At 37.6% G+C, this 12,186-nt stretch overlaps 1 protein-coding gene across 1 annotated transcript; it reads right to left on the bottom strand.

Annotated features, from left to right (window-relative positions):
• Positions 1-2,487: 2,487 nt before the first annotated feature.
• On the bottom strand, positions 2,488-10,781 carry LOC107824815 (CBS domain-containing protein CBSX6). The gene is made up of 2 exons (XM_016651623.2): positions 9,794-10,781; positions 2,488-3,630 (listed from the first exon to the last, which is right to left on the bottom strand). Exons 1-2 carry the CDS (start codon positions 10,135-10,137, stop codon positions 2,733-2,735), a joined length of 1,242 nt encoding a protein of 413 aa, XP_016507109.1. The 5' UTR covers positions 10,138-10,781; the 3' UTR covers positions 2,488-2,732.
• Between the last annotated feature and the right edge of the window lie 1,405 nt (positions 10,782-12,186).

Raw genomic sequence — 12,186 nt, 5'->3', positions numbered from 1 at the left:
TGCAAACACTGTTCAAAGGGCTGTCCAAAAGGTGAAAGGACAGTTTGAAAATCTGTTGTAGTAGAGGCAAGGAGGAAAAAGTCATTTCAGCCACCCTACTAGCAAAAACGAAGGCTACTAGTACCTTATATCATGATTGATTTAATCTAAACTTCATCTTTAAACCAACACCAATCTACTTGCTCAAAACAAATAAAAAATAGAAATATGACCTAACTAGACTTAACAATTTGAACTATTAATCAACAAGAGAAGTCGGAACTTAACAAAATTAAAGCCAAGCTAAATGCTTATTAAATAGTGAAGCAATTAGAAAATTAACTAATCAAAGAAGAAATCAGAAATACTAAACATGAATTAGTCGGAACTTAAAACCAAACAAACTACAATCAAACTCAAAGGGAAAAACATAAACAAAATTGCTAGAAGCCTTCAATCTGATTTAGACAACTAATTATACTATTCGAAAATGACTTAAACAAACAAACAACTAAACCGACAAATAGTTATGCCGACATGCTGAAGCCTGAAAGTTTAGTTAATAAGTACGACTAATTAACCATGATTTAAAAATGATAATTAGAAGCTAAAAAGTTATAAACTTGAAACTAAAACTAATTTCAGAGCTAAGCCAAATGCATGTTAACAGTGGGGTAAAACTAATGAAACCGATTAAGTTAAGCAAAGACAAAAATCAAAAAATAGATTAAATACGACCTAGACAATTATTAACAGAATTTAAACTTAGAATACAACGAGAAAGAGATTAGGATTTATACCAACAAGGGAACAATGTTAACTCGAACAACAAGAACGGGTCGTGGATGCCGAGAAAAGGCAGTACGAGCAAGCTTCGATTGTTGATACTCATAGAAACCACGGAATCCGATGAATCAAAGTTTAGCTTTCATGGCATCAACAATACAACCTTGTTCGGAGCCGGTGCGGAGGTGAAAGTATGAGACAGTGGCGATTTCGGGTTGGAGATAAGAAAATAAGAGGAAGAGAGAAGGAGAAGAGTATAAACTTTAGAGAGTTGAGGCCACTGATCGGCGGTGGAGCAGCGGCGGCAGTTAGGTGGTCGGCGGTGGTGGACGGCTTTTGGGGGATGAAATGGGTAGAAAAGGATAGATCTCGAGGAGATCTATCCGTGTATGTATGTATTACGTGGTGTGGAAGGTTAGAACTCGCCGTATTTTAGGGTGGCGGCGGCTAGGGTTTTTCGAATTTAGATAGATTTGGTGAGATTGGGGGTGATTTCGGGGATTTGGGGTTGGGATAAGGGTAGAGGATAAGGAGAGGAGAAGATTGGTGTAATTGGGGGGTGTTTGGAGGTTAGCCGCCGCCGGTGGGCAATTTACGGCAGTGGAACAGGGCGGAGGGACGAGAGACAGTGAAGAGAGAAGGAGAAGAGAAGAGACTAGGGCAAAAATATGGTAATTGGGGTTTTAAATATTAGAAGGGAGATTGAATGGTGGCCTTTGGATCATGAGAAAATTGATAAGTGAGATTGAATCTTGAGGCTACTAAGCGAAACGACGTAGTTTAATGTCCTAACTATGTCGTTTAGTTCTGCTCTCAGATCACTTGGCTGGAGGGGTACTAGGCTCGATTTTGTAGGCTTTTGGCCCAATTCGGCTAAACAAAGCATCAACCCAATCCCTTAAACCCCTAACAAAACTATTTAATAATCTAATTCTAAAGTCTATAAACACACACAATAAACCTAGAAAAAAATATAATATAGGAGAAGTAGAAAGAGCAGAAATTAGATATTTACGCAAAGTAGCACATCTTTTTTGCTTTCTTGATTAAATTTATGTACCACAATTAGGATCTTGGGATATTTTCAGTACCGACAGTAGTTCCCCCCCCCCCCAAGGCAATTGGAGTAACTCCTGCATCCATTGATTTTGCACCTTCTAACATCTCGATAACGTAACATACTTTTTTTGCTTCTTTTTTTTTAAGTACGACAATTGGGATCTCGTTCATTGAAAGAAAAAAAAACGAACGAGAAAAAAAATTAGAGTCTTATTGAAGAATTGAAGCTTATTTGCTTTGTTAAAAGAAGATGTCAATAAACTCCGGTGAATGGTTTCATGGGATTCAGCCTCCTTTTCCAAAAGCTATAAGTTTATTACCCCCACTAAGTTATAGGAACTTCTAATTATATAGCAGTAGAAGGTCTGTATATTTATCCAATTCATCCCATTTTTTCTCCTTAATAGTAGAGTACACTATAAAGAGAGTGAAGGGTGTTTGAACAAAATCTTCGCCTATTTCAGGACAATGAAAGCTAGCAATCAGTGAATCAAGGCTAGTTCCCAATAGCAAGTTGTGGAGTATTACTAAAATAATGGTGAATGACGAGCTTGTCTACCTAATGTTTTTTGGGGATTAGAAATTTTGGGGTATGGATGCATTTGGAACTTCTTGAAAACCTGTATAAAAGACAAGAAAGTGACCACAAGACTAGAGAACAAATTGTTCAATTTCCATCTTTTAATTTATTAAACCAGACACCACATAACATATTCACATTTAGAGTGTACAACACATTGTTCTCCCATTAACAAATCTAAACCTCAAAACAGATGCAAAACAAGAAAAGAAACACAGAAAAGCATAAATGTAAACTGACAGCCCATGTACCAACTTTCTGCCCTTGTCAATCTGCACACTGGAGCAGGAGGCAACAACAAAAATGAAGAGAAAATGATGATGGAATCTCAAGATGTCTGAGTTTCGGGATTGGTAGGAGGAAGTGGTTTGGTAACAGCAGCCAAGATATCAGCATAACCAACAACTCCAACTAAATGGTCCTCATTCTCGGCATCAGTAACCCAAACATGAGTTGCCCGATGTGACAACATCTGAGCCATGACAGCAGCCAGTGAGCTTGTTTCTTTACAAGTCAATGGCGCACTTCTGCCCCGATACATGCTCCTAGAAAAACATAAATTTGGGTTTGTTGGATTGCTGACGAACCCAATACTCCTGCTGCTAAATTTTTTTGGCCTAGTCGTACCACGACTATTGGCTGTATTTGTATTTGCTACCATAGAATTGGCTGCAAAATCAGGTAGGGATTTTAAGGTAATATTATCCTCAACCCCCATCACAAATTGTCCTGCCGAAAAATTAGCCAAGGCCCACGCTGCAGCCAAATGATCACACTTCCACAGTTTAGTGGCAGATATCTCGCCAATGATTTTATTGTAATCATCTGCAACAGGCTCGATGACTGCAACCGCAGGGGGGTCCCTTGGCAGTGTTTGAGTGGCATCAATCGCTTGACGTGATGCTTCTATTGAGCAGTAGTTTGGGTTAATGACTCCAAGGGAATAAATAGAGGAGAGAGGGATAGGGGCTAATGCACCAAGGCAACCAATAATGAAACGGATGATATCTTCTCTTGATAGACAACAAAATTTGTCACGAATGGTTGTAGACGAAGAAGGTGACGGTCGGTTGGCATTGGCAGCAGGATTTGAAGTATCAATGTTCTTTAGCCATTTGCCATTGTAAAGAATTGAAAATCTCTTGCTCATGCCTCGCCATACAACAATTTTAGGAACTAGGAGTCGCTTCACACCTTGCTTCATCATCTCCAGAGCATCTATCAATCTGCAACAACAATGGATCAGCAATATACCAGTGTAAAGAATAGTTCCTAAGAATTTTCATCGCCCTCTCACTTTCCAGGGGAAAACGCATTGTATAGTTCAACTTCCTCTCACCTTCCAGGGGAAAAAAGATACAAATCCTTGCAATCTCTTTAGTATTTTCTTTCATTTTGTACCTTGTATATGAAACAAAAATGAATATAGCTAACTTGTTTGATCTACTAGTCATATTAGTCGAGTCTTATAGGTAGTCTCATATGGAACCAAAATGCATTTTTTGAACCAAATGTATGTTTAATCCACGATTTCATGAGCCAAGCGAAAATGGATAGCACACAGTAAAGTCAAGAGCCAAGACTAGGATCCCCAATCGTCCTTAGATTGTAGATATGTAACTGACAACAAAACATACAACAGAAAAACATGATTTCGCAAATTCTATGCAAAGATGTTCAAATGCTTTCACAGCCACCACCACCACCACCACTCTCCCCCCCCCCCCCGTGTCCCCCTCCCCCCCCCCCCAAACAGATGAATGCAGCTCTTTGGGTGAGTGCAGACTACTCATGGATCACGATCCTTCCTTTTCTATTTCTTTTCTCAGGAGATATGATTCTTTCTTTCTTCTTCTAATATTTTTTAAGGGTGGAAGCAGGGGAATATGCTACTACTGACCAGAGACAAAACCTGCACCCTGCAGAAATACTAAAGGAAAATTTACTCAACGAGAGTTTTGGTGCTATTCTTAAAAGTTTCCCTTAGCATTTGCTTATTTGGAGAACAAGAGCTCCTTTAAAAGTCACCTGCTTTTGTTGGACTGCACTACAAGATGCATGCCTCACTCAGGATAATCTAAGGAAAAGAAGCTTTCAGATTGCAAATAGATGCTACATGTGCCAGAACAATGAAGAAACCAACAACCATTTGTTTCTACATTGTCCAGTAGCTGCAGATGTGTGGAACATGTTTCTCACTTTTTGGACTCAACTAGGTCATGCCTCAGAGCACCAAGGTAGCCTTTAGAAACTGGAACACATGGAAAGTTGATAAAACCATCAAGCAAATCTGGAGAATGATCCCTGCTAGTATTTTTTGGTGTTTATGGACAGAAAGAAATAGGAAATGCTTTGATGGTGTATCAACTCCAATTCACTCTATTAAGGCTAGGTGCTTAATGTTTCTTTTTAGTTGGCACAAATTGTCCCCTGTAGACACCCCTGATAACTTTCTGAACTTTGTCAGCACCTTGGTCATAAATTAGCATTTCTTGTATTAGAGCTGACTTAGTTCTTTTTGCTGTATTATCTTTTGTACTACTGCATCTTCTTGATGCCATCAATAAACAAATTACTTCATCAAAAAAAAGTTTCCCTTACCATTTAAGAAATAAAAAGAAAGACACCTTCGGTTGGATGGATTGATTACTAAAACCTAGTCATGTTAAGTGTAAAATTCACACATTTAATCTTTTAGATCCCATTATGAAAGACCAAGGTTCATGAAACCAAAAGCTTGCACTGTACTCTTCCTTCTCCGAGCATGAATCCTCCAACAACTGTGAGACCCAGAACTGAACAATGATATCAACCAGCTGATTAAAAACATGCATACCTAATCAAGAAGTTTTCTGTTCGGTTCACAAACATACATGACATTCGCTTTTGTTTGCTTGGGGATGGTGAGAAGGACAAGAATTTCAAAATAGCAGAGAAGAGGGAAAGATGAAACAACTAAAGTCGTTATTTAGCCTTTCTGCAATACATGGTGCAGCTTGATTAAGATGAATCTCATATACAACACGCACTCAATGTTGTCAAAGGCGAAAAGCTCTAAAAAGCGCTCCAGGTCTATTGGGGCTTTAAACACAATTAAAGTGTGGCTTTAGTTAAAAAAAGGCGCAATGAAGGAAAGAAATAAATGTGTAATTCAAGAAAAGAAGTAATAATTTCACTCATAATGTTTTCCTTAACTAATACACTTATTTGCCGATTATTGTTGTTTTTAGTACCGCTTGATTCAGGATAGAACTCGTGGGTAATAAGTCACATGCCTTAGTACCTTGCCGACACTAAAGCGCAGCTTAAGCGAGGCAAAGCATTCTCCCTAAGCTTTTCTGAGCTTTAGGGCTTAAGTGCGCCTTAAATGAGCCCTTGACAACATAAAGATCACAAATAGACACCTGATTCAAGAGAAGAGGTATAAGGTGCCTGATGCTAGGAAATTGCATAGATAAAAGAACTAATAGGTAATTTGTTCTCTATATATGGTAAATGTCGGGAAGAAAGAGAACTTGACATCAAGTACTTGTTTCTCAAGTTTTCTGTTTTTATGCATATATTTGTTATCAGATACTCCAAATTCAGCCAAAGATGTGAACTTAAGTTGATGGAGAATGAGTGCCCTCTTTAAAAACTCACAAGCCATATACAATGACCTCAAAAGCTAAAAGAGCAGTTGCTAAAAAGGAAGTCAAGGGAAGAGATTTTGAGAATCAAACTTTCACAACAAGACAACAAGAGTTTTTACTCTATAAAGTATAAACTGCTAGGGAGATTTGGAATGAGAAGGAAAAGTAATGGAAAATGTCATAAGGGGGAGATGCTATATAGAGGATCAGTGGTGCTCCAAACCTGTGACAAGCTCATACGGTACAGGTCTATGGAAACAGAGGTTTATGGTCAGAGTTTCTGGCACTGAAAAGGGTGCAGATTGGAAATGGCATCAAGGACAGAATGTGGCATGATATATGGATTAACATACCCCACTCAAACAGATCTTTCCCGAAATTTATGCTCTGACAACAGATAAGTTATGTACAGCAGCATAACGTTGCAGAGACGGAATCTGGATCCTGAGCTTAAGGATACAAAGATTCGGAGTTGGAAAGTATAACTCTGCTGTTGAAAATGCTAGAGAACATGCAACTTCTGGAAACATAGACATAAAGGTAGCATTGGATAATCAAGAAAGATGGCACATTCTCGCTCATATTATCAATGGTTAATGAAGAGTGGTACAGATGAAGCAATTTCAGCTTCTTCGAAGATGACTGAAGACAAAAGATCCAACCGGAGTCAAATGCTTTGGATGGATGGTGACATAGAAAAAGGAAAAGTGGATTCAATCGACATAATAGATGCTTTTTATCCAATGATAGTCCTGAAACTGTAGAACATTTATTTTCCTATTGCAAGGTAACAAGGTGAATTTGGAGCTTGTTCCTAAATCCTTTGGCATACATTGGGTGTTTACAAAGGAATCCTAGAGAACTGGAATGGCAACGTATGAAGGCAAAGAAAGAGCAGAGACACTTGTTAGAGGACCACCCCTCATTATGCATTTTTTGAACTGTGTGGTTAGAAAGTGATCAAAGATGTGCTGAAGGGATAGCAACAAACCATTACTATAACGACGACAACAACAACAACAACAAAAAACCCAGTTTAATCCCACAAGTGGGGTCTGGGGAGGATAGAGTGTAGGCAGACCTTACCCCTACCTTGTAAGGGTAAAGAGGTTATTTTCGATAGACCCTCGGTTTAAGGAAAAACGAAAAACGATGAAGGAGCAATAACAATAACAACAAAAAGTAAACAATGACACGGTAATAGAACAACCGAAGCAAAAGAAACAAGAGTAGGGATAAGAGTGAGAAACAAAAAGAAAACTAAGCATAACGAAATACAAGAGCAATATCAATACCATTGGTCCGTGAAAGAAATACGCTCCACTACCTACTATCGTTCCACCCTAATCATCGACCTCCACACTCTCTTATACAGGGTCATGTCCACAGTAAGCTGAAGTTGCGCCATGTCCTGCCTAATCACCTACCACCAATACCTTTTAGGTCTACCTCTACCTCTTCTCGTACCATCCAAGGCTAACCTCTCACATTTCCTCACTGGGACAGTCGTGTTCCTCCTCCTCACATGCCCGAACCATCTTAACCTCGCTTCCGGCATCTTGTCCTCCACGGGGGGGCCATTCCTACCTTGTCCCTAATAACCTTATTTCCTGACCTTATCTCTCCTGGTATTTCTACTCCTCCGGAGTAGGCACTACCCTCCCCAGATCCCACTTGTGAGATTTCACTGGTTGTTGTTGTTGTTGTTGTTGTTATCTCTCCTAGTATGCCCACACATCCATCTCAGCATTCTCATTTCTGACACTTTCATCTTCTGGACATGGGATTTCTTGACTGCCCAATACTTTACCCCATACAACATAGTCGGTCTCACCACCACACTGCAAAACTTACCTTTAAGTCTTGGCGGTACATTCTTGTCACACTAACACCGGATACGAGCCGTCATTTCGCAACAAACCATTACTATTGTGAAGTTTAGGTGCATTAATCATTTGACTTTTAGGTGTAGGATGAATCTTGTGATGGTGATAGTATTATGGACTTATTAGGTTCCTTGAATGTCTAGCAGATAGAAGTCCAGGTATACTTATGTGCACTTGAAGTACCTTCTTGGTGCTCAATCATTCAATAATAGTTTTGCTTGCTTAATGGAAAAACCAGCAAACATGGGAAACCTCACTTCAGAAAAGAGAAAGAAAGAGAGGTGAACAAAGTTTCCTAGAACACCCCAGGCTATTGCCCAACTTAAACAGCAGAACCAGTGTTACAACAAACTGACATTTCTTTGGAGCAACAGTGAGGTAAGGCTGGATAATGCAGCAGGTGTTCTCCCGTGATGCTTTTAGATCTCCAAATCCAGGCTCTTTTTTCAGATAATGGAGTAATCCTATATTTCTAGTTTCAAAATGCAGTGGATAATGGGCGTACACCTCTACACTTCTCCCCTCAAATACCTGACTTGGGTTCTCCTGTACCCATGTTGCCATAATCTAGAGCAGCAGTACTGCAAAATCCTAAATTGATACCTTAATTCCCAGGCCAACCGAATTAAATGTTTTCTACCATAAACCTAGAGTATCTTTACATGTTATAGAGTATAATCCAGCAACCAATACATCCCATATTCCAGCCTAGTAGCTACTTTGCTAAATGGAGAATCCCAAATCTTTAAGTACTCTGAACTTCTGCTCGGGTACCTTCCTAACAAAGGGTGGAAAAGTAAGTATATGAGAGAGAGAGAGAGAGAGAGAGAGAGAGAGAGAGAGAGAGAGAGAGAGAGAGAGAGAGAGAGAGAGGTCTTTAGCTTCAACCAGATTGCTGCATTGATCAGTGAAACCAGCCTGCAAATCCCTCACTCTATATCCTCCTCTAACAAATTAAAGAAGGTCCTACTCCACTCAAAGTCAAGAAAAATATCTAGCATGTGAGTGATTCAAATTTACCAGGAGCATAATTTCATAAAACACTTCCAGAAATCATTAACCTAAATTCTGAAAGTAAATGGACTTTATAACCAAGAGAAAGGTAAATCCTTAAAATTAATTTGTTGAAGCTTATTTAACCTAATTGACAATTACGAGAAAGTGTGAATTAGTCTTACCGGATCGTGTTTCTGTTGCAAAGGAGAGACAAAGAAAAATTCAAATTCAATCACATGAAACATTCCATCAGTCAACCATCCAAACTTAAATCAAGTTTGCTTAATTTCTAACTTACAAAATATACAAGGCTCCACTAGTCAATCAATCGAGTATGCATCCACACACCTGCGGAACCCTTTGCTATCCTTTCAGTCCTATGGTATTTCATTTTTTTCTTGTCTCCATATCACTTGGCAAGCAGATAACCACCAAAGATACAAATTGCTACTCAAGAAGTGAACAATTACTTAACAAGCCGAATTTCTTAATCATATTTCACTAAGTTTTGCTACTAACATATTTCTTCCGTCCCAATTTCACATGGCGGTCGTTTCATTTTGGAATGTTCCAAAATGTTTGACACCATTCTATTTTATACAACTTTCAAATTTATCAAACTATTCAAAATTTGAAATCTTGATGTGACCTTTTCCTCTACCAAACTAACTTCTCAACCGCTATTCAATTCATTTTCTTCGACTAACATTAATATAATAATATATATAAGACAAAAACATCTTAAACTCTGTGTAAAGTCAAATAGCGTCATATAAAATAGAACATGCAATCCTATGCAACCTTCTATAACTCCCTGATCAAACATAAAGGATTGGCATAACAATGAATAACTTGAACGAGCGCAATTTATATACCTTGTGGCAGGATCAAGCTCCTTGAGCAAAGAAGGATCAGGAACCACAACCTCAGAAACAGGAGTCTTCATAGCTTTCTCCTGATCCACCAAACATTCCTCTCTGGCCAAGAATGCAACAATATCAAGTGAAGTCAAAATACCCACAAACCTTTTTGCCCTCATTTCTGCATTCTCAATTACACTCTTCTGAGATCTCATCTTCCACACTGGTATACCACATTCTGTAGACTCCCCAATTGCCTTAATTGCAGCCTCCACTGTTTGTGTCTCACTAAATTCCACTAACTCTGGCTTCCCCACTGTCAGATCCCCCACCACATGGTACAAAAATACTGATGCCATTTCCACTTAAAATTGGTTCTTTTTTCTTCTTCTTTTTTTTTTTTTACTAAAAAGATTGTGTAATTTTTCCAATATTTGTATAATATGCTCAAGATTTATCTGAATCTTGGATTGTAAAAAAAGATCTGAATTTTCGTGATCCAGAAAGAAAAGTTCAAATTTTGATAAAGAGTATCCAAAAAAGATGCAACTTTTCTAAACGGGTCAGAGGAAATTCCAAATCTCTTTGAATATTCCACGTAACCAAATAAAAGATAGTGAAAAAGAATATCCTTTCAAAAAGGACTTATAAGAGGGAATGGAGGAAGATAAGGAGAAGGTGGAAACGGGTAATGCGGAATCTGATAACAGTAGCAATACTAAAAGGAGTTAAGGCAACAAGATTGGCCATGGATTAATTGGAAGTTCAACCAAGGCAAAAGTCAAGCCCATCAAAACAAGAAAAATTCTTGAATTTCAGTTTCCTTTGAACAGAATTTCTTATTTTTGGGTAAAATTTAGCATAGCTTAGCTTATAGAAAAAATGGAAGAAGGCAAGGAGATTCTAGAATAGGGGTATTTAGTGGAGAGGAGAAATGAGGTAAGGTCAAATGGTCAACTGAGATAGTGAGATGTCTGAATAATTGAGTAATCATAGACAAAATGATTGAAAACCGAACACAAATGGAAAAAGATAACTATGAATTTTTTGGCACGGGATTATTGGGTATATCCAAGGAATATAATTCGATGTTAGTGATTGTAGACAATTTCATAAAGTTAGGACATTTTTTTCCAATTAAGACAATATAGAGTATTTCTTGGTGTGCTCGACTTCAGATTGATGAGATTCTTTGATTCCATGAATTTATATTTGAATTATATTTTTAATTGTATGCCCCAATTCTATGGGTTTATATCAATATTTTAAAAGGCATTTCTAGGACTCGCTCGGGGCTCGCCCCTGGGTGGGGCACTTGCAAAACGCTGTGGGCTCATGTGTGGGGCTTATTTCTCTGAAGCTTACGCACCAAACGCCCGATCATGCTCCCTAAATATGCCTACCGCCCAACGTTCGGGCTCGCCTAACAGTTCTAACGCAAATCATGTGTCTGATTTTCTAATTAACATCATTGACTCTCAAAATTCTTTAACAAAGTAATGATAAAAGTTCTATTCATCGATAGAAATATAAAGATTGAGTATAATTCTAATACTGTGACATAATATTGCGAATTTATATTTTCACTTGTTATTGGTCGTGTCTTAGTTCATATGTCTCTCCTAATTATAGACTTTTATTAGCTTAATATTTTAAACTAATTTGTATTTATTCACGAAGGAGTAATATTTTAATTATGGTACTAATAAGATTTATTGGTTATTTACTTTAGGAAGGTAAAATGTGGAGTTTAATTATTTTTTTTAAAGAAATTATAATTTTTTAATTATTTGAAAGTTAAGATGTTATAAGTGATTTGTATGCATTATTTATACTTAAGAATCGTCGTAGATATTTTTTTATGAGTTTCTTTAATTCTCATTTAATTTTTAAACTTTTAATTTATATTTTTTTTGTTTTATTATATTATTTTATCAATTTGTAAATTAAAAATTTTAAAGATCCATGGGCTCCCCTCCCCCCCCCCCCGGCCTCGAGGCTTACGCCTCACCCCATATCAAGTAAAATGCCCTGCCTCACGTCCCCGCCCTTTAAAACACTGGTGTTTATAGAGACCTCATGCAAATATTCAGTAATACTTGGATTCACAATTAAAATATCTATAAATATTTAATAGATTTATTAATATAATACTAGGTCGGAACTCAATTTTTATTTTTACTGAATTTACATAAACTGATAACAACAGAACATTTTATTCCTAGTAAAATAAGCATTCTCTAAGGAGTCAATTGGTTCAATCCCGGGTTAGACAAGGTTATCTTATAGAATTAGCTATCTCGTATGGATTATAATCTCACCTCTTAATTTGAAATAGCTAATCCTAAGTTTTTGGTATAAATTTTATCCTGATTTTAATTATTCCTGAAACCAAATGGACTCCAAAA

This window comes from Nicotiana tabacum, chromosome 13, assembly GCF_000715075.1.
Source record: "Nicotiana tabacum cultivar K326 chromosome 13, ASM71507v2, whole genome shotgun sequence".
In the NCBI taxonomy this organism is placed as follows: domain Eukaryota; kingdom Viridiplantae; phylum Streptophyta; class Magnoliopsida; order Solanales; family Solanaceae; genus Nicotiana; species Nicotiana tabacum.
The sequence above is the reverse complement of the archived record's forward strand: the minus strand, read 5'-3'. Positions and strand labels throughout refer to the sequence as shown.